This window comes from Salmo trutta, chromosome 33 (assembly GCF_901001165.1).
Source record: "Salmo trutta chromosome 33, fSalTru1.1, whole genome shotgun sequence".
In the NCBI taxonomy this organism is placed as follows: domain Eukaryota; kingdom Metazoa; phylum Chordata; class Actinopteri; order Salmoniformes; family Salmonidae; genus Salmo; species Salmo trutta.
Window position 1 is genome coordinate 39,931,406 of NC_042989.1, and position 24,071 is coordinate 39,955,476.

A 24,071-nucleotide genomic window follows, 5' to 3' on the forward strand; every position below is an offset into this window, starting at 1 on the left:
AAGGTGCATAGTTGGCTTCTCACCTCTCCTCTGTAGTCTCCAGGCCAGCAGTCATAGATGAGGACCCCGGTGGAGCTGAAAGTCACAGCTTCTCAAAACGCCTGATTAAAACCCCAGTGTTGCTCTGCTTTGCTGGGAGTAGGGACAGACTGGGACCATAAATCAGCCCGGGCATTTCTACCACACCGGCCTATTGTGATAACTGTATTTTACTTGAAACCCCACAATTTACACCGGCCCACTGGGCTAAAGATGTACCGGCCCATCTGGCATTTGCCCGGACTGCTCTATGTCTGGGACCCTCTGGTTGGCACACTACAGGTCATGCAGGGGCTGCTGGAGAAGGGTGCGACCCCAGAGAGAGAGAGAGAGAGAGAGAGAGAGAGAGAGAGAGAGAAGGGTGCGACCCCAGAGAGAGAGAGAGAGAGAGAGAGAGAAGGGTGCGACCCCAGAGAGAGAGAGAGAGAGAAGGGTGCGACCCCAGAGAGAGAGAGAGAGAGAGAAGGGTGCGACCCCAGAGAGAGAGAGAGAGAGAGAGAGAAGGGGTCGACCCCAGAGAGAGAGAGAGAGAGAGAGAGAGAGAGAGAAGGGGTCGACCCAGAGAGAGAGAGAGAGAGAAGGGTGCGACCCCAGAGAGAGAGAGAGAGAGAAGGGGTCGACCCCAGAGAGAGAGAGAGAAGGGTGCGACCCGAGCGAGAGAGAGAGAGAGAAGGGTGCGACCCCAGAGAGAGAGAGAGAGAGAGAGAAGGGTGCGACACAAGAGAGAGAGAGAGAGAAGGGGTCGACCCCAGAGAGAGAGAGAGAGAGAGAGAGAAGGGTGCGACCCCAGAGAGAGAGAGAAGGGTGCGACCCCAGAGAGAGAGAGCGAGAAGGGGTCGACCCCAGAGAGAGAGAGAGAAGGGTGCGACCCCAGAGAGAGAGAGAGTGAGAGAAGGGGTCGACCCCAGAGAGAGAGAGAGAGAAGGGTGCGACCCCAGAGAGAGAGAGAAGGGGTCGACCCCAGAGAGAGAGAGAGAGAAGGGTGCGACCCCAGAGAGGGAGAGAAGTGTGCGACCCCAGAGAGAGAGAGCGAGAAGTGATCATGGATTGGGACTCCGGAGCACCTCATTGAAAAGCAATGAGTTGAATTGAAATGGAATTCACCCTGGAAAGTAGGGCCCTAGTCCTAAACACTTTTTGAATAACAGCAATAAGGTTCAGACAACTGAAGACAGGAATACATTTGAATTACTGTACTCTGTGTCTGTGTATTGAGAGAACTGAAGGAGTGATGGGTAGATGAGAGAGAGAGAGAGAGAGAGAGAGAGAGAGAGATTGGAGGATGGGAGGATGGGAGGATGGGTGTGAAATGAGGCATGATATTTCTGCATGGAAAGACAGACAATTGAATGTAATGTGGGAGAGTTCCTCAGAGACTGCGAGCATCATTCCAGCTTTAGACTGCGTAGATGCAAGACATGGGTTTCAGTTGGCTGGATACTGTATGTGAGAGCCTGCAACAGTAAGCTTATAGATAGTGTTTCACTAGCACTGTGTCAGTCAGGAAAGTCTCTATTATTAATGGAGGGTCCAGCTGGTGGGCTGTGAATGTCTTTTACCCCACCCCCTTCCCACCCCACGCACAAGGGTACAAGAGGAGGTCTGATTGCTAGCACAGACTGGAATATGTTCCTGGATTTATCCGATGGCATTGAGGAGTACACCACATCAGTCACTGGCTTCATTAATAAGTGCATCGAGGACGTCGTCCCCACGGTGACCATACACGTACATATCCCAACCAGAAGCCATGGATTACAGGCAACATCCGCACCGAGCTAAAGGCTAGAGCTGCCATTTTCAAGGAGCGGGACGCTAATCAAGACGTTTATAAGTAATCTCGCTACGCCCTTCGATGAACCATCAAACAGGCAAAGCATCAATACAGGACCAAGATCGAGTCTTACTACACCGGCTCTGACACTCGTCGGATGTGGTAGGGCTCGCAAACTATCACGGATTACAAAGGGAAACCCAGTCGTGAGTTGTCCAGTGACGCAAGCCTACCAGACGAAATACGTACATTCTATGTTCGCTTCAAGGTGAACCATGCATAAGACCACCAGCTGTTCTGGACAACTGTGTGATCATGCTCTCTGTAGCTGATGTGTGTAAGACCTTTAAACAGGTTAACGTTCACAAAGCCGCAGGGCCAGACGGAGCGTGCGTTGACCACCTGCCAAGCGTCTTCACTAACATTTTCAACCTCTCCCTGACCCAGTCTGTAATACCTACATGTTTCAAATAGACCACCGTAGTCCCTTTGCCCAAGAACGCCAAGGTAACCTGTCTAAATGGCTATCGGCCCGAAGCACATCTGTAGCCATGAAATGCTTTGAGAGGCTGGTCATGGCTCACATCAACACCATTATCCCAGACATCTTCGACCCACTCCAATTTGCATATCGCCCCAACAGATCCACAAATGATGTAATCTCACTCCACACTGTCCTTTCACACCTGGACAAAGGGAACACCTACGTGAGAATGCTGTTCATTGACTACAGCTCTGCTTTCAATACCATAGTGCCCTCCAAGCTCATCATTTAGCTAAGGACCCTGGGCTTAAACACCTCCCTCTGCAACTGGATCCTGGACTTCCTGCTGGGCTGCCCTCAGGGTGGTTAGAGTAGGCAACAACACATCCTCCACGCTGACCCCCGTCAGGGGTGCGTGCTTAGTACTTCCTGTTAACCCACGACTGCATGGCCACACACGACTCGGTGGTAGGCCTGATCACCGACGGTGATGAGTTAGCCAACAGAAAGGAGGTCCAAGACCTGGCAGTGTGGTGCCAGGACAACAAAATCTCCCTCAAAGTCAGCAAGACAAAGGAGCTGATCGTGGACTACAGGAAATGGAGGGTCGAGCACGTTCACATCGACTGGGCTTTTTAGTGGAGCAGAGCTTCAAGTTCATCAGTGTGTCCACATCACTAAGGAATTACCACATTCGTGAAGAGGGCACGACAACACCTCTTCCTCCTTGGGAGGCTGAAAAGATTCAGCATGGGCCCTCAGATCCTCAAAAAAGTTATACAGCTGCAACAATGAGAGCATCTTGACTTGCCTGCATCACCGCTTGGTATGACAACCGCTTGGCGTCCTACCACTAGGAGCTACAGAGGACATTGCATACCGCCCAGTCACTGGGGCCGATCTCCCTGTCATCCAGGACCTACTAGGCAGTGTCAGAGGAAGGCCCTAACAGTTGTAAAAGACTCCAGCCACCTAAGACTGTTCCCTCTGCTTCCGCACGGCAAGCGGTAATAATGCACCAGGTCTGGAACCAACAAGACCCTGAACAGCTTATACTCCCAAGCGAAATACAGTGCATTCAGAAAGTATTCAGACCCATTGACTTTTTCCATAATTTGTTACGTTACAATCTTATTCTAAAATGTATTCAATTATATTTTCCACTCAACAATCTACACACAATACCCCATAATGACAAAGCAAAAACAGATTTTTTGAAATGTATGCACATTTATTAAGCATAAGAAACTGAAATAGCACATTTACATAAGTATTCAGACTTTTTACTCAGTACTTTGTTGAAGCACATTTGGCAGCGATTACAGGCGAAGGTCGAGAGCCGTGAGTCCTCCGAAAAACAACCCAGCCAAGCCGCACTGCTTCTTGACACAACGCCGACTTAACCCGGAAAGCCAGCCACACCAATGTGTCGGAGTAAACGCAGTGCATTGCTCCCGGCCCGCCACAGGAGTCGCTAGTGCGCGATGGGACAAGGACATCCCTGTCGGCCAAGCCCTCCCCTAACCCGGACGATGCTGGGCCAATTGTGCGCCGCCCCATGAGTCTCTCGGTCACAGCCGTCTGCGACAGAGCCTGGACTCGAACCAGAATCTTTAGTGGCACAGCTAGACCACAGCGCCACTCGGGAGGCCGGCCTGAAATTATTTACTTGTAATAAATTAGCACACATTTCTAAAAACCTGTTTTTTCGCTTTGTCATTATGGGGACCCCGGGTATATAGCCATGTTATTACCTGGTACTCCCTGTATATAGCCATGTTATTACCTGGTACCCCGGGTATATAGCCATGTTATTACCTGGTACCCCGGGTATATAGCCATGTTATTACCTGGTACCCCGGGTATATAGCCATGTTATTACCTGGTACCCCGGGTATACAGCCATGTTATTACCTGGTACCCCGGGTATATAGCCATGTTATTACCTGGTTCCCCCGGGTATACAGCCATGTTATTACCTGGTACTCCCTGTATATAGCCATGTTATTACCTGGTACTCCCTGTATATAGCCATGTTATTACCTGGTTCCCCCGGGTATATAGCCATGTTATTACCTGGTACCCCGGGTATACAGCCATGTTATTACCTGGTACTCCCTGTATATAGCCATGTTATTACCTGGTACTCCCTGTATATAGCCATGTTATTACCTGGTACTCCCTGTATATAGCCATGTTATTACCTGGTACTCCCTGTATATAGCCATGTTATTACCTGGTACTCCCTGTATATAGCCATGTTATTACCTGGTACTCCCTGTATATAGCCATGTAATTACCTGGTACTCCCTGTATATAACCATGTTATTACCTGGTACTCCCTGTATATAACCATATTATTACCTGGTACTTCCTGTATATAACCATGTTATTACCTGGTACTCCCTGTATATAGCCATGTTATTACCTGGTACCCCTGGTATATAGCCATGTTATTACCTGGTACTCCCTGTATATAGCCATGTTATTACCTGGTACTCCCTGTATATAGCCATGTTATTACCTGGTACTCCCTGTATATAGCCATGTTATTACCTGGTACTCCCTGTATATAGCCATGTAATTACCTGGTACTCCCTGTATATAACCATGTTATTACCTGGTACTCCCTGTATATAACCATATTATTACCTGGTACTTCCTGTATATAACCATGTTATTACCTGGTACTCCCTGTATATAGCCATGTTATTACCTGGTACTCCCTGTATATAGCCATGTTATTACCTGGTACCCCTGGTATATAGCCATGTTATTACCTGGTACCCCCTGTATATAGCCATGTTATTACCTGGTACCCCGGGTATATAGCCATGTTATTACCTGGTACCACGGGTATACAGCCATGTTATTACCTGGTACCCCGGGTATACAGCCATGTTATTACCTGGTACTCCCTGTATATAGCCATGTTATTACCTGGTACCCTGTGTATATAACCATGTTATTACCTGGTACCCCCTGTATATAGCCATGTTATTACCTGGTACTCCCTGTATATAGCCATGTTATTACCTGGTACTCCCTGTATATAACCATATTATTACCTGGTACCCCGGGTATATAGCCATGTTATTACCTGGTACCCTGGGTATATAGCCATGTTATTATCTGGTACCCAGGGTATATAGCCATGTTATTACCTGGTACTCCCTGTATATAGCCATGTTATTACCTGGTACTCCCTGTATATAGCCATGTTATTACCTGGTACCCCGGGTATACAGCCATGTTATTACCTGGTACTCCCTGTATATAGCCATGTTATTACCTGGTACCCCGGGTATATAGCCATGTTATTACCTGGAACCCCGGGTATATAGCCATGTTATTACCTGGTCCCTCGGGTATATAGCCATGTCATTACCTGGTACCCCGGGTATATAGCCATGTTATTACCTGGTACTCCCTGTATATAGCCATGTTATTACCTGGTACTCCCTGTATATAGCCATGTTATTACCTGGTACTCCCTGTATATAGCCATGTTATTACCTGGTACTCCCTGTATATAACCATGTTATTACCTGGTACTCCCTGTATATAGCCATGTTATTACCTGGTACCCCGGGTATATAGCCATGTTATTACCTGGTACCCCGGGTATATAGCCATGTTATTACCTGGTACTCCCTGTATATAGCCATGTTATTACCTGGTACCTCGGGTATATAGCCATGTTATTACCTGGTACTCCCTGTATATAGCCATGTTATTACCTGGTACTCCCTGTATATTGCCATGTTATTACCTGGTACTCTCTGTATATAGCCATGTTATTACCTGGTATCCTGTGTAGATAACCATGTTATTACCTGGTACCCCCTGTATATAGCCATGTTATTACCTGGTACCCCCTGTATATAGCCATGTTATTACCTGGTACTCCCTGTATATAGCCATGTTATTACCTGGTACTCCCTGTATATAACCATGTTATTACCTGGTACCCAGGGTATATAGCCATGTTATTACCTGGTACCCCCTGTATATAGCCATGTTATTACCTGGTACTCCCTGTATATTGCCATGTTATTACCTGGTACTCCCTGTATATAGCCATGTTATTACCTGGTACCCAGGGTATATATCCATGTCATTACCTGGTACCCCGGGTATATAGCCATGTTATTACCTGGTACCCCGGGTATATAGCCATGTTATTACCTGGTACCCCGGGTATACAGCCATGTTATTACCTGGTACTCCCTGTATATAACCATGTTATTACCTGGTACCCCGGGTATACAGCCATGTTATTACCTGGTACTCCCTGTATATAGCCATGTTATTACCTGGTACCCCGGGTATATAGCCATGTTATTACCTGGTACCCCGGGTATATAGCCATGTTATTACCTGGTACCTCGGGTATATAGCCATGTCATTACCTGGTACCTCGGGTATATAGCCATGTTATTACCTGGTACTCCCTGTATATAGCCATGTTATTACCTGGTACCCCGGGTATATAGCCATGTTATTACCTGGTACTCCCTGTATATAGCCATGTTATTACCTGGTACCCTGTGCAGATAACCATGTTATTACCTGGTACCCCCTGTATATAGCCATGTTATTACCTGGTACTCCCTGTATATAACCATGTTATTACCTGGTACTCCCTGTATATAACCATGTTATTACCTGGTACTCCCTGTATATAGCCATGTTATTACCTGGTACCCCGGGTATATAGCCATGTTATTACCTGGTACTCCCTGTATATAGCCATGTTATTACCTGGTACCCTGGGTATATAGCCATGTTATTACCTGGTACTCCCTGTATATAGCCATGTTATTACCTGGTACTCCCTGTATATAGCCATGTTATTACCTGGTACCCCGGGTATATAGCCATGTTATTACCTGGTACTCCCTGTATATAGCCATGTTATTACCTGGTACCCTGTGTAGATAACCATGTTATTACCTGGTACTCCCTGTATATAGCCATGTCTTTACCTGGTACTCCCTGTATATAGCCATGTTATTACCTGGTACTCCCTGTATATAGCCATGTTATTACCTGGTACTCCCTGTATATAGCCATGTTATTACCTGGTACTCCCTGTATATAACCATGTTATTACCTGGTACTCCCTGTATATAGCCATGTTATTACCTGGTACTCCCTGTATATAGCCATGTTATTACCTGGTACTCCCTGTATATAGCCATGTTATTACCTGGTATCCTGTGTAGATAACCATGTTATTACCTGATACCCCCTGTATATAACCATGTTATTACCTGATACCCCCTGTATATAGCCATGTTATTACCTGGTACTCCCTGTATATAGCCATGTTATTACCTGGTACTCCCTGTATATAACCATGTTATTACCTGGTACTCCCTGTATATAGCCATGTTATTACCTGGTACCCAGGGTATATAGCCATGTTATTACCTGGTACCCCGGGTATACAGCCATGTTATTACCTGGTACTCCCTGTATATAACCATGTTATTACCTGGTACCCCGGGTATACAGCCATGTTATTACCTGGTACTCCCTGTATATAGCCATGTTATTACCTGGTACCCCGGGTATATAGCCATGTTATTACCTGGTACTCCCTGTATATAGCCATGTTATTACCTGGTACCTCGGGTATATAGCCATGTCATTACCTGGTACCTCGGGTATATAGCCATGTTATTACCTGGTACTCCCTGTATATAGCCATGTTATTACCTGGTACCCCGGGTATATAGCCATGTTATTACCTGGTACTCCCTGTATATAGCCATGTTATTACCTGGTACCCTGTGCAGATAACCATGTTATTACCTGGTACCCCCTGTATATAGCCATGTTATTACCTGGTACTCCCTGTATATAACCATGTTATTACCTGGTACTCCCTGTATATAGCCATGTTATTACCTGGTACCCCGGGTATATAGCCATGTTATTACCTGGCACTCCCTGTATATAGCCATGTTATTACCTGGTACCCTGGGTATATAGCCGTGTTATTACCTGGTACTCCCTGTATATAGCCATGTTATTACCTGGTACTCCCTGTATATAGCCATGTTATTACCTGGTACCCAGTGTATATAGCCATGTTATTACCTGGTACCTCGGGTATATAGCCATGTTATTACCTGGTACTCCCTGTATATAGCCATGTTATTACCTGGTACTCCCTGTATATAGCCATGTTATTACCTGGTACTCCCTGTATATAGCCATGTTATTACCTGGTACTCATTATGTATTTATTCGTTGTGTTATTATTTTTCTGTAATTTTGTATTTTTCTCTCTGCACTGTTGTAAAAGGACCCGTGAGTAAGCATGTCACTGTTAGTCTACACCTGTTTTGTTTACGAAGTGTGACAAATAAAATTTGATTTGATTTTCGGGGGTTAGAGATCTCAGATCAGGTCTTCCCTGTCCCATGTAACCTTCTTAACTCTAAAAGCTCTAAAAGGCTAAACTGAAATCAGCACCTCTAATCTGAGACACTTGATTAGCCTTATTACAGGCCCCTGATTGGGAAGAGAGGGTTTCTGTAGGGGGGGTAGGCAATAGGTGTGTTACCACCACCATGTGTAGAGGAAATTATGAGTAGCATCCCTTAACTTTCCCGGTGTTTCTGTGACCATGTACTTGGTGGTCAGACATGCTTCTTTTAACACTTTGATTACAATTTTACTGTGCATTTTTAATTTCAGGATTTGAAATTCAAAATACAAACGTGCAATAAATGTTTTTTAAACACGCAAACTCACTCTCGTATTTCAGTTTAGGAGGATGATTTGAAGGGGGGGGGGGGGGGAATGGCAATCCAACCGTTTCTAGGACATCTAACTGTTGAATCTCTCTCTCTTTCTCTATTCAGTACTGGATCAACGAGTACACTTCCACTCTGGGTGTTGGAGTCTACCACTCAGGCATTGAGATCTATGGCCGAGGTACAGAGGAAGACCTTCACTACTTTCTCATTCATTCATCCAGCCATTCACTCACTCACCCATTCATTCATTCATTCATTCAGTCAGTCAGTGTGCTGTTGGCTAAATGGAACGTTAGATGTGGAACGTTAGATGTGGAACGTTCGATGTGGAACGTTACATGTGGAATGTCTCTCCACAGCTTCTATCCCATTGAGATTCTGTCATTTTGTTGTTCTTTCCTCCTGAGTTACTCACCATTGAATCATAATGTGTGGAGAGAGAGAGAGAGAGTTTTAGCATCAACAGACAGACAGACTGGTCTTATTCATAATGCCCTCAGTCACAGGCTGTACCTAGAAGATAATGTGGCTGCTACATCATAGTTTTTTTAATACCCTATAAAAGTGACATGTAATTTTCCAGGAAGTAGCCTTGTAGTTTAAAAAAAAAACTTTTGTAGGCTTTTTGAATAGTCTTCAATGGGCAAAAACGTAGAGCAATGTTCTTCAGCGCAAACACTTCATGAAAGGCATCTGGCAGAAGTAAATACATCCATAAACACAAATATAATTTTTATGCATCTCTTTACATGTCTGCATTTTCTCGAATTTGATGATATAATCGTCAAGCCCGTTCGAAAGATTAGGGGACATGACCCAGAAGCTCACAAAACTTTCACAGGGTAATTCATCGTTTTTTTTATATGAGGATGTTTTTCTGTGTTATCTGAGTTATAATAGATTGTTAAGTAGACATGAGTAGCCTATCAGCCAGGATGACGCATTGATCGAACACCACACGATATCTTCACACGATATCTTCACACGATATCTTCACACGATATCTTCACACACCACACGATATCTTCACACGATATCTTCACACACCACACGATATCTTCACACGATATCTTCACACGATATCTTCACACGATATTTTCACACGATATTTTCACACGGTATCTTCACACGATATCTTCACACGATATCTTCACACACCACACGATATCTTCACACGATATCTTCACACGATATCTTCACACGATATCTTCACACGATATCTTCCCACGATATCTTCACACGATATCTTCACACGATATCTTCCCACGATATCTTCACACACCACACGATTTTCTGTGTTATCTGAGTTATAATAGATTGTTAAGTAGACATGAGTAGCCTATCAGCCAGGATGACGCATTGATCGAACACCACACGATATCTTCACACGATATCTTCACACGAGATCTTCACACGATATCTTCACACGATATCTTCACACACCACACGATATCTTCACACGATATCTTCACACACCACACGATATCTTCACACGATATCTTCACACGATATCTTCACACGATATCTTCACACGATATTTTCACACGGTATCTTCACACGATATCTTCACACGATGTCTTCACACACCACACGATATCTTCACACGATATCTTCACACGATATCTTCACACGATATCTTCACACGATATCTTCCCACGATATCTTCACACGATATCTTCACACGATATCTTCCCACGATATCTTCACACACCACACGATATCTTCACACGATATCTTCACACGATATCTTCACACGATATCTTCACACACCACACGATATCTTCACACGATATCTTCACACGATATCTTCACACGATATCTTCACACGATATCTTCCCACGATATCTTCACACACCACACGATATCTTCACACGATATCTTCACACGATATCTTCACACACCACACGATATCTTCACACGATATCTTCACACACCACACGATATCTTCACACGATATCTTCACACGATATCTTCACACGATATTTTCACACGATATCTTCACACGATATCTTCCCACGATATCTTCACACACCACACGATATCTTCACACGATATCTTCACACGATATCTTCTCAGACCTGTAATGTGAGCGACGATACAGTACTGATGTTCAATGTGTTCCTTTTGTTCTCGTCTTTATTACAGAGTTTGCGTATGGAGGTCATCCGTACCCATTTAGTGGTATATTTGAAATAAACCCTGGAAACACCACTGAATTAGGAGAGACCTTCAAATTCAAGTGAGTTTACATTATCACACACACACACACAGGGTTCTACAGAGTGCCTAGTCACATAAAGAAGTGGTCAGTGGCCGCTGTTTCACAACAGAAGATCAGAATGCAGTTTAAAAGCCAAGTCCGGTGAGCTGAAGCCCGAGCCCAGGCCTGGTTTGACATCACAGAAATCAAATGAGCTCAAACCCGAAAAAACCCAGATTTCTATTTTTTTTTTAAATTGTAGGTGTCACGTTTAATGTCCTCAAACTCCCTGTCGTAAATCAACCAAGGCGCAGCGCCTGTAATTCCACATCCTTTATTGAGCTGAGACTGAACAAAACAATAAACGGGTAAAACAGAAAAGAACGTGACACAACTGAGGCGAGCAGACAAAAACACACACAGAAAATAATAATTAATAATTACCCACAAACACAGGTGGGGAAAAAAGGGCTCCCTAAGTATGATTCCCAATCAGAGACAACGATGGACAGCTGCCTCTGGTTAGGAACCATACTCGGCCCAAAACAAAGAAATACAAAACATAGAATGCCCACCCTACACCCTGACCTAACCACATAGAGAAATAGAAAGGCTCTCTCAGGTCAGGGCGTGACAGTAGGCTTTATTTACTTAACTAGTGTTGGGAAGAACGTGGCGGAGGCAGGCGGCAGCGGGAAGAGAAGAAGAGAATGAGAAGCCTAGAAAAAGCGCAGAGAGAGGAAAATTATATATATTGTAATATATTAGGCTAATGCTATTAATTGAAGGCATGTATCCAATTTTTGCTTATGCTGAAACTCCCAAAGTCATATCCATCTATTATACTAATTTAAAGGAATAATCATGTGTGGTCACCTTCAGTAGATTTATCGTTTCAGCGCCATTTTGATTGGGACAGCCCAATCACGCTGCTTTGATACAAGTTTGAGGGACTCGTCTATAAATCAATAAATGTTTGTTTTCACTGAATCTCCGTTTGGATATTTGGTAACAATTAGACTGTGCGCTAAATTGAGGTGAGTGCTAATGATCATCATTATTCTAGTTTGCTTATATATTAGCCAATCAGAACATTTTGCTAACATGTTATACAAGTGTATATTTGGTTAATTGATCTCTGGCTGGACAAGTGGAAGTGGTAGCTAATGTATTTGTATGCTCATCGATCACTGATCATAAACATTTAGCTTGCAACAATGTAACCTAAATCAAGAGTCTTGTGTATCTATTGACTCATTTAGTAGCCTTATATAGAATCTAGGCTGTTTGTCTATCGTCCCAATCGCAAAATCCTGACTCCTGTCTCACGTAAATTCCTAACTTTATTCTGTAATCCATAGGTTGCATTATCAAAACACGTCTCTTGCCCATCCATGTCAAAATACTGCTTTAACATTTCACCCGCTTCTCTGCGCTGTCTCGTATTGCTTTCCCTATGAGAGCTTCGGTAGAGAACGTGTGATCAATAAACCGTATGAGAGTAGATATGGATATTTTATTTAAACAGAGTTGGTGCCAGTTAAGATACCTTGACCGGCTTTACAACCGTGGACCACGTGTATGGAATCGTGTGGGCGAATGGTTTGCTGATGTCAACGTTCTGAACAGAGTGCCCCATGGTGGAGGTGAGATTATGGTATGGGCAGGCATAAAGCTACGGACAATGAAAACAATTGCGTTTTATCAATGGCAATTTGAATGCAGAGAAATACCATGAAGAGATCCTGAGGCCAATTGTGAGGACCATTTTATTTATTTATTTTTTTAACCCCTTTTTTCTCCCCAATTATGATCTTGTCTCATCGCTGCAACTCCCCAACGGGCTCGGGAGGCGAAGGTCGAGTCATGCGTCCTCAAAAACATGACCCGTCAAACCGCGCTTCTGAACAGCTTAACCCGGAAGCACCTTTCACCTGACAAACCCGAGGTCAGCCCGCAGGCGCACCGCCCGCCTCGTTAGAACGCGATGAGCCAAGTCATGTGAAATCCATAGATTAGTGCCTAATGAAGTTATTTAAATTGACTGATTTCCTCATATCAACTGTAACTCAGTAAAAATGTTGAAAGTGTTGCATGTTGTGTTTTTATATTTTTGTTCAGTATAGTTTAGGCGTACATTAGGCCTATACAGAGGTGGGGAAATTACCCAGTAGGCATACTTGAGTAAAAGTAAAGACACCTTAATAGAAAATGACTCAAGTAAAAGTGAAAGTCACCCAGTAAAATACTACTTGAGTAAAAGTCTAAAAGTAGTTGGTTTTATATATGTGTGTGTGTGTGTGTGTGTGTGTGTGTGTGTGTGTGTGTGTGTGTGTGTGTGTGTGTGTGTGTAACCGATGTGAAATGGCTAGTTAGTTAGCGGTGGTGCGCGCTAATAGCGTTTCAATCAGTGACGTCACTCGCTCTGAGACTTGAAGTAGGGTTCCCCCTTGCGTTGCAAGGGCCGCGGCTTTTGTGGCGCGATGGGTAACGATGCTTCGTGGGATGTCAGTTGTTGATGTGTGCAGAGGGTCCCTGGTTTGAGCCCAGGTCGGGGCGAAGAGAGGGACGGAACCTACACTGTTGTGTGTGTGTGTGTGTGTGTGTGTACTTAAGTATCAAAAGTACAAGTATAAATAATTTCATATTCCTTATTTTAAGCAAAGCAGACGGACACATTTTCATATTTACAGATAGGGGCTCAATCCAACACTCAGACATCCTTTACAAACGAAGCATGTGTTTAGTGAGTCTGCAAGATCAGAGGCAGTAGGGACGACCAGGGATGTTCTCTTGATAAGTGTGTGAATTGGACCATTTTCCTGTCCTGCTAAGCATTAAAAATGTTACGAGTACTTTTGGGTGTCAGGGAAAATGTATGGAGTAAAAAGTACAGTATTTTCTTTAGGAATGTAGAGAAGTAAAAAAAATATGTAAAGTAAAGTACAGATACCACAAAAAACTACTTAAGTAGTACTTGAAAGTATTTTTACTGAAGTACTTTACACCACTGGGCCTATATAAATCCAACCTTTTGAAACACATCTCACGAGAAGCAAATCCTTTTCCGTACCTCCTGGGCCAATCAAATGTGCCTAAACCTACTGTCAAGTTACCATGTTGCTAGCTAGCTAGGTAACATGACTGAACAACGCTGTTACCATGTTGTTAGCTAGCTAGGTAACATGACTGATCAACGCTGTTTGTTACCATGTTGTTAGCTAGCTAGGTAACATGACTGAACAACGCTGTTACCATGTTGTTAGCTAGCTAGGTAACATGACTGAACAACGCTGTTTGTTACCATGTTGTTAGCTAGCTAGGTAACATGACTGAACAACGCTGTTTGTTACCATGTTGTTAGCTAGCTAGGTAACATGACTGAACAACGCTGTTTGTTACCATGTTGTTAGCTAGCTAGGTAACATGACTGAACAACGCTGTTACCATGTTGTTAGCTAGCTAGGTAACATGACTGAACAACGCTGTTACCATGTTGTTAGCTAGCTAGGTAACATGACTGAACAACGCTGTTACCATGTTGTTAGCTAGCTAGGTAACATGACTGATCAACGCTGTTTGTTACCATGTTGTTAGCTAGCTAGGTAACATGACTGAACAACGCTGTTTGTTACCATGTTGTTAGCTAGCTAGGTAACATGACTGAACAACGCTGTTTGTTACTATTGTAATGAAACGGCAGGGAGCATCCCACTTCTGACACCAATGTTAAGAAACAGGCAGGGAGCAGGCCTCGAACCCTCGACCTTCTAGCCCGAAATCCAGCGCGCTATCGACTGTGCCGCAAAAGCAATGTCGTGTGGCAGAGTCGATATCCGCGCTTATAAACCCAGGGTCGTTACAGTATGTTGTTTGTTAACATGTTGTTAGCTAGCTAGGTAACATGACTGAACAACGCTGTTACCATGTTGCTAGGTAACATGACTGAACAACTTTGTTTGTTACCATGTTGCTAGGTAACATGACTGAACAACGTTGTTTGTTACCATGTTGCTAGGTAACATGACTGAACAACGTTGTTTGTTATCAAACCAATAACTATATAATATGCGCTCGAATCTCAACATAATCTTTTTTTAAAGCCACCTTCGGTAATATGGGTCATATTTTTAACCGTTTAGGCTAGAGACAAGTAGTTTTCTTTGCTGTAAAGCTGCAAACATGCAGGCCGATAAGCTGTATTCCTCATTCCCCCCCCCCCCCCCCCCCGACACTCAGAGGCTACATGACGGTGAACTTTCAAGTCTACTCAGACTGGTCTTTGTTCTTGGTTATAACAGGCGATTAAATTATACAAATGTATCAACGTTGCTCGCTTTACGAGCTGCTCCAATGTAAGGTCGTCTAACAACAGACAACTCACCAGGGTCTTGGACTGCATCCCCCTCACCATTACCGCTAAATTATATATTTTTTAAAAAACTGACAGAAGAAGAGCAGACTCAGAGAGAAGCAGGTGAGTGAGGGCTGGTAGGGGATGTGAAGAGGGGACAGGGAGCAGGTGAGTGAGGGCTGGTAGGGGATGTGAAGAGGGGACAGCAGGTGAGTGAGGGCTGGTAGGGGATGTGAAGAGCGGACAGAGAGCAGGTGAGTGAGGGCTGGTAGGGGATGTGAAGAGGGGAGAGCAGGTGAGTGAGGGCTGGTAGGGGATGTGAAGAGGGGACAGAGAGCAGGTGAGTGAGGGCTGGTAGGGGATGTGAAGAGGGGACATAGAGCAGGTGAGTGAGGGCTGGTAGGGGATGTGAAGAGGGGACAGAGAGCAGGTGAGTGAGGGCTGGTAGGGGATGTGAAGAGGGGACAGAGAGCAGGTGAGTGAGGGCTGGTAGGGGATGTGAAGAGGGGACAGAGAGCAGGTGAGTGAGGGCTGGTAGGGGATGTGAAGAGGGGACAGAGAGCAGGTGAGTGAGGGCTGGTAGGGGATGTGAAGAGGGGACAGAGAGCAGGTGAGTGAGGGCTGGTAGGGGATGTGAAGAGGGGACAGAGAGCAGGTGAGTGAGGGCTGGAAGGGGATGTGAAGAGGGGACAGAGAGTAGGTGAGTGAGGGCTGGTAGGGGATGTGAAGGGGGGACAGCAGGTGAGTGAGGGCTGGTAGGGGATGTGAAGAGGGGACAGAGAGCAGGTGAGTGAGGGCTGGTAGGGGATGTGAAGAGGGGACAGCAGGTGAGTGAGGGCTGGTAGGGGATGTGAAGAGGGGACAGAGAGCAGGTGAGTGAGGGCTGGTAGGGGATGTGAAGAGGGGACAGAGAGCAGGTGAGTGAGGGCTGGTAGGGGATGTGAAAAGGGGACAGAGAGCAGGTGAGTGAGGGCTGGTAGGGGATGTGAAGAGGGGACAGAGAGCAGGTGAGTGAGGGCTCGTAGGGGATGTGAAAAGGGGACAGCAGGTGAGTGAGGGCTGGTAGGGGATGTGAAGAGGGGGCAGAGAGCAGGTGAGTGAGGGCTGGTAGGGGATGTGAAGAGGGGACAGCAGGTGAGTGAGGGCTGGTAGGGGATGTGAAGAGGGGACAGAGAGCAGGTGAGTGAGGGCTGGTAGGGGATGTGAAGAGCGGACAGAGAGCAGGTGAGTGAGGGCTGGTAGGGGATGTGAAGAGGGGACAGAGAGCAGGTGAGTGAGGGCTGGTAGGGGATGTGAAGAGAGGGACAGAGAGCAGGTGAGTGAGGGCTGGTAGGGGATGTGAAGAGGGGACAGAGAGCAGGTGAGTGAGGGCTGGTAGGGGACGTGAAGAGCGGACAGCAGGTGAGTGAGGGCTGGTAGGGGATGTGAAGAGGGGACAGAGAGCAGGTGAGTGAGGGCTGGTAGGGGATGTGAAGAGGGGACAGAGAGCAGGTGAGTGAGGGCTGGTAGGGGATGTGAAGAGGGGACAGAGAGCAGGTGAGTGAGGGCTGGTAGGGGACGTGAAGAGGGGACAGCAGGTGAGTGAGGGCTGGTAGGGGATGTGAAGAGGGGACAGAGAGCAGGTGAGTGAGGGCTGGTAGGGGATGTGAAGTGGGGACAGAGAGCAGGTGAGTGAGGGCTGGTAGGGGATGTCGCTGGATGAGTACAGCTGCCACGTGATATGAGCATGAAAGTGAAGTTGATATTTTTGCACCTGCTCATACAAGAGACTAGTGGCTGTTCGCTTAAATTCAACTGAATCTATAAACACAACTGACTTTATAAACACTTTATAACAGGTCCCAGCAGGTTCTTTAGATCAACAGGGCTGGAAAAAGTTGGTAGTAGCATATGAAACGGTACTACGGTATTCACTATCATCAGTATCATTTTTGGTACTGTGATATTACCGTGGCAACACTACACTGTACAGCACGATTGTAGCGGGTTTACTAACACGTTTGTTCTTGTAGCTATGTTGACCGTGACATTAATATGGTGACAACGATGTAGGCTGTATGTAGCGGTTAGTGGTTATGATATGAAGGTTTGGCTCGGAAAGTAGTTTTTTTGCGCCTGGTCACAGAAAGCTGATGTGTTGTGCACTGAAGTCCGCAATCGATGGGAAAAGGTGAGAGGAGGAGGAGTGTGTAAATGCTAGAAGGAATACAACGATCAACATGGATCATGCTGTTTGTATGTGGCTGCTATGAAAGTGATCATGCTGTTTGTATGTGGCTGCTATGAAAGTGATCATGCTGTTTGTATGTGGCTGCTATGAAAGGGATCATGCTGTTTGTATGTGGCTGCTATGAAAGTGATCATGCTGTTTGTATGTGGCTGCTATGAAAGTGATCATGCTGTTTGTATGTGGCTGCTATGAAAGTGATCATGCTGTTTGTATGTGGCTGCTATGAAAGTGATCATGCTGTTTGTATGTGGCTGCTATGAAAGGGATCATGCTGTTTGTATGTGGCTGCTATGAAAGTGATCATGCTGTTTGTATGTGGCTGCTATGAAAGTGATCATGCTGTTTGTATGTGGCTGCTATGAAAGGGATCATGCTGTTTGTATGTGGCTGCTATGAAAGTGATCATGCTGTTTGTATGTGGCTGCTATAAAAGTGATCATGCTGTTTGTATGTGGCTGCTATAAAAGTGATCATGCTGTTTGTATGTGGCTGCTATGAAAGGGAACTGTGTTTGCGTGTGACCAGGAGTGTATTCGTTCTGCCGATTCTGTTGAAAAACACCTGAATTTGTCCAATAGAAACTCTCGTTTACAACAGTTTGGAGTAATGATTACACCCTAGATGAGCTAGATGCAGGTAAGATTGTGCAAGGAGTTATTGAATATGTCAATTTCTGTCACCTTGATTACTCAAATTTCTCTCGATCTGTGCACCTACGTTGTAAACTTTCATTCACAGGCTAGTTTGTGCAACCTCATGATGGGTATAAGGAAACGTTGAGTATCATGTACCCCACACATAAAAGTATATGTAAGATCCCTCAGTCGAGCAGTGAATTTCAAACACAGATTCAACCACAAAGACCAGGGAGGTTTTCCACTGCCTCCCAAAGAAGGTAGATGGGTAGATGGGTCAACATAAAAAAAAGCAGACATTGAATATCCCTTTGAACATGGTGAAGTTATTAATTACCACTTTGGGTGGTGTATCAATACACCCAGTCACTACAAAGATACAGGCGTCCTTCCGAACTCAGTTGCCGGAGAGGAAGGAAACTGCTCAGGGATTTCACCATGAGGCCAATGGTGACTTTAAAACACAGTTACAGAGTTGAATTACTGTGATAGGAGAAAACTGAGGATGGATCAACAACATTGTAGTTACTCCACAATACTAACCTAATGACAGAGTTAAAAGAAGGAAGTCTGTACAGAATAAAACTATTCCAAAACATGCATCCTGTTTCCAACAAGGCACTAAAGTAATACTTCAAAAAATGTGGCAAAGCAATTTACTTTTTTTCCTGAATACAAAGTGTGATGTTTGGGGCAAATCCAATACAACACATTACCGAGTACCACTCTCCATATGTTCTAGCATAGTGGTGGCTGCATCATGTTATGGGTATGCTTGTAATCGTGGCCAAGTTACAGCTTTGACTTAAATCTGCTTGAAAATCTATGGCAAGACTTGAAAATGGTTGTCTAGCGATGATTTTGAAAAGAATAATGGGCAAATTTTGTAGAATCAATGTGTGCAAAGTTCTTAGAGACTTACCCAGAAAGCCTCACAGCTCTTAGACTTACCCAGAAAGCCTCACAGCTGTAATCACTGTCAAAGGTGATTCTAACTCAGGGGTGTGAATATTTATGTAAATTAGATATTTGTGCATTTCATTTTCAGTAAATTTGCAAAAATGTTTTATTTTTAAAAACATGTTTTCACTTTGCCATTATGGAGTATTGTGCGTAGAGGGGTGAGAACATTTTAGAATAAGACTGTAACACAATATGGAATAAGTCAAGGGGTATGAATACTTTCTGAAGGCTCTGTGTATATATTAATCAGATGGCACTAAATGTTCTCTAAACACCAGACTGAGCCGCTGCTACAGAATCACACAGTGTGACAGATACATTATCAGTGTGTTCCAGACCCAGAATGGAGCTAAACTTTAACCATAACATTCAACACCGGTAGACTTTTTATATGTGGGAACCTCGGTACTTAGTCACAGTAAATAATATACAGGAGAAGAATTAATGAAATAATTATCCCGTTACACCCAGCACTGGTTTTTCCCCCAAGTTTGGTATGTCCATATCAGCTTTGTTTTCTTCATTCTACACAGGGAGGCTATCGCTTTGGGCACAACAGACTTTGCAGAGGAAGATATGGATAAGATAATGGAGGATCTGGGGACAGATTTTAAGGGCAACTCCTACCATCTAATGCACAAGAACTGCAACCATTTCTCTTCCTCGCTGTCTGAGGTCAGTAGAAGAAACATTCATGCAATTATTCAACATTTGTTTGTTTGATCACACGTACAGTGTCTGAAATATATTTACGTTATTGTGAATAACTTGATTAAACTGGATAATTTTATAAGAGCTATACAACCATTTTTTTTTAAAGGAGTAATGCTTTTTTAATATAAAATATATTTTGTGGAGTATTTATTTTTTGTTGTACTCGTTCTATTCCAGCTGTTGTGTGGGCGTGAGATCCCTCGCTGGGTGAACCGCCTGGCCTACTTCAGCTCCTGCGTGCCCTTTCTCCAGACCTGCCTCCCTAAGGAGTGGCTGACCCCTGCTGCCCTCCAGAGCCACATCAGCATGGGCCTCCACAAGGAGGAGCGGGAGGCCGGGGAGTCCAGCGACGAGGACCCCAACTCAGCTTCCGGGACCGCCGGGGCGGCCACTGGATCCTCACACAGCTGTCGCCATACACGAGTCTGAACCAATAACTGTAGGTCTGAAGAGAACAGCCAATAAGAGGACTCTCTTTCAATGACCTTTGACCTCTGAACTCTGGACCAGAAAGTCACCAGCTCACCCCTGCAGGGGATGTAGTGATGTAATATCTGTGGGCCTGACTGAATAACCACCTGACCTCGTAGTACCACCCCTGAGAACAGAGACGGGAGGGACGGATGATTAGTTAGCCTGCTAGTACTAACTCATGAAGCCGCCGGGGCCAGGGGACCTGCAAAATCCACTTGGACCTTTCCCTGGTTTTCTCCCTTTTTTTTTTAAACCTATGGTAGATATATTCTGAAGGATTTGTTATAGGTGTTGACAAACTAACTCAGAGCATGGCATGGTTCTCTCAGATTGACCACAGCTACATTATGTACTGTAGAGCAAGGGGTGCTTTCTTAGTATTTGTCTTTTTCCAAGGAAATTTTTTAAAACCTTTGTCAGCCTTCATCCCTGATGCCCTCTTTCCAGAGCAGCTTCTTCTTTAGACTAGATGTATATCTGACACCACTGCCAATTTGGGATGCAGTCTAAGTATCTCTCAGTCTGAGACTACTGGTATTGTGGCACTAGCAGGATGTTACTCTCTGCTAGTTTCAAGAGGTTCAATAACTCCCTTACTTGGCCTTCAGTTGTAATCATCAGTGATGTTTGTTTTGTTGATGTGTTGGGGGTAAGTTAATATGCTGGCCATTTTAGAAGTTAAAGGAGCAGAACCATATATAGCGATATATTCTCTCTTTAGGAGTAACTACCCGTGGGCTGTTTTGAACTAGCACGTTTCTGTTAAACGTCGTTCTTAACTGAACTAGCACGTTTCTGTTAAACGTCGTTCTGAACTGAACTAGCACGTTTCTGTTAAACGTCGTTCTGAACTGAACTAGCACGTTTCTGTTAAACGTCGTTCTGAACTGAAAACAATGTGTCAAGAACAAAGGATTCGACAAGAAGTGAAGACATCTAAAAAAATAATCTCTGATCATATTCATTTTATCATATGAATATTTATATTAGGGTTTTATTTGTCCATAGCATGGTCTCGTGCATTGTTTATAACAAGATGGTGTCTGCACCCCATGTAATTTGCCAATTTACCACTATCATGAATAACACTGTCAGATGACTCTGAAAGTTGCATTTACATTCTTCTTCTATGGAAATCTTTCATGATGAAACTCATAGTAAGTGTTGAATCACAGGCCTTGGTTGAAACTCCCAGCTGCCTTCCCAGCTGATTCCACAGAGTGATTGAGTTGGTGTGTAGGGGCTGGGTTACAGTGGGAGCATTGTGTGAAGGAAAAGGGTTTTTGTTTTCTTAATGTCTTTTGAATTGATGTGGAAATGTCTCTGAATGAGTCGGATTTACACGTGTTCCCTGAAACAAGGGGGAAGTGGTCCTACCAGTCAAGTCCTGACTACTATTCCATTAAAGAAAACCATAAATAATTCTGTTTCCAGACGAGACAGACATGAGGACACATGTTATTCGCCCTTTTCTGTTCATGCGTTTATAATGCTGCTCTTGTAGATTCAATAGTATGCCTTGTGAAGCCCACTCCCGTTGTATTCCATACATATTTCTGGAGAATAATATCGTCCTTTCTTTCTCTTCTCCTTGGTTTACTGTCTGTCTGTCCGTCTGCCTCCACCCCTCTGTACCCCATCCCCCTCTCAGGAAGGAAATCACATGACCTGTGGTTGTTACACAGGTGTCTCATTACCACACACCATCTCCATGACAACTGGGTGGGGGGGGGAAAACGATTTATTTGTTTATATACTTTATATACTATATACTTTTTAAATAATCTATATTTGTATTTATTTTTTAATGCGTAACTCCTTTTTTTCTCTTTTTTTGTTGCATTATCAGGAAGATTTTTTTTCTTCTTGTTGAAATGGGTTCTATAGAGGTCAGTGATTTGAACCCATGGATTTGAACATGTGTTCTATAAAGGTCAGTATTCCATGCTTTACCATTGAAATCATTTTTTTGACACTTTCTACAGAGAAGAACAGTCGGATAGCTTTTTCTATTGTATTGTGTCAATTTTAACCTCAATTGGTAATGTGCTTTTTCCCTGAATTGAAAGACGATGCCACAATTTTAAGAATGGTAAAAGAATAAAGATACAAGAATAACACCAATATATTTTGTCCTCTCGTGTTGCATTGCATACAATAAGGCCATACACACAGTCTGACGTAAACAACATTGAATGGGAGGAAAATCAGACTATTAATTTATTTTATTGAACCTTTTATTTAACTAGGCAAGTGGGAGTGGAGTTGCTGGACTAGGGATAGAATGATGGTCATAGATAAAAGTGTAAAAATAAAACAACAAAAAGTACGTTTTGAATGACACTGAGGGGCAGTGTTGTACACGTGCATATACACACTCATTCAGTGTGGGAATGAGAGAGCGTGTGTGTGTATATATGGGGGGTCTTGGGGTGGAATGGAATAATTTTTCGGGGGGGGGCTGTGGGGGTCTCGGGTTGGTTGAGGGGCAGCTCTTAGGGAACTGTGGGTGGATCATGGAAGGCAGGTGGCCTGGCGGTTGGTAGCTTGGGCCGGTGGCTGATGGATGGCTGGTTCTGGTCCCTGTTTCTGTCCTTGTGGGAGATCTGTCGACGTGCCCTTGAGCAGGGCGTTGACTCTGGTTGCTTCTGTGTGTCGCTCTGGATGGGAGTCTGATAGATGACGACTAATGTGATGTAGTTGTTGAGCGGCTTCACTGCAAATATATTGTATGTTTTAAATATTAGAATAAAAAATAAAGTCAGTTAAGAACAAATTCCTATTTACAATGCCAGCCTACCAGAAGACAAAAGGCCTCCTGCGGGGACGGGGATAAAAAATAAAATAAAAAATATATAGGACGAGGGGGTATGAGATGGACAGCGGGAAATGTGTCGTAAAGATTGACTATTTTATGTGCATTTTTGCTACATTTTTGTTAATGTTGAGGTTGTTCATTTAGAGATCAGGGGTTTTGTGGAACTTTTTTGATAGGTCTAGAACACACCCATTCACCTTGGTGCTTCTATTGAACACTTATTCTGTCATTGTTTATATAGTGAAGTGTTCTGGACTGATGTAAAACAATACTTTGGCCTCAAATTGCATTCAACCATTGACATGTCTAAGTTTGACATATTATTTTACTACACTGATTCCACAATTGAACGTGAGTATGTCATAAATCTCTTTATTTTATTAGGAAAATGTGTCATACACAAATCAAAATTTATCAAGAAAAAGGCCCTTTTCTTAATTTTTAAAATCTGATTAAGAAAACTATTTAGAGTCTTTAAAACGTATACAAAACAAAATGTAAAAACAAAAAAAAAATGTATTCGCTATATGTCTGTATTTGATTTGATATAATGTGGAATAGTTTTATTTAATTTTTTCCTCATTTCTTTGGAATCCCTCTGGCTGTTATGTTT

The 24,071-nt window shown here is 43.9% G+C and overlaps 1 protein-coding gene across 1 annotated transcript in view; it reads left to right on the forward strand.

The window, feature by feature from the left end:
- LOC115172990 (deubiquitinase DESI2) overlaps positions 1-22,764 on the forward strand; it is a 23,350-nt gene extending 586 nt beyond the window's left edge. The window contains exons 2-5 of the mRNA XM_029730948.1: positions 9,176-9,248; positions 11,216-11,309; positions 19,986-20,127; positions 20,344-22,764. Of these exons, the coding sequence (XP_029586808.1) occupies positions 9,176-9,248; positions 11,216-11,309; positions 19,986-20,127; positions 20,344-20,595 (561 nt within the window). The 3' untranslated portion in view covers positions 20,596-22,764. The remainder of the gene's footprint in view (positions 1-9,175; positions 9,249-11,215; positions 11,310-19,985; positions 20,128-20,343) is intronic.
- Positions 22,765-24,071: the final 1,307 nt, after the last annotated feature.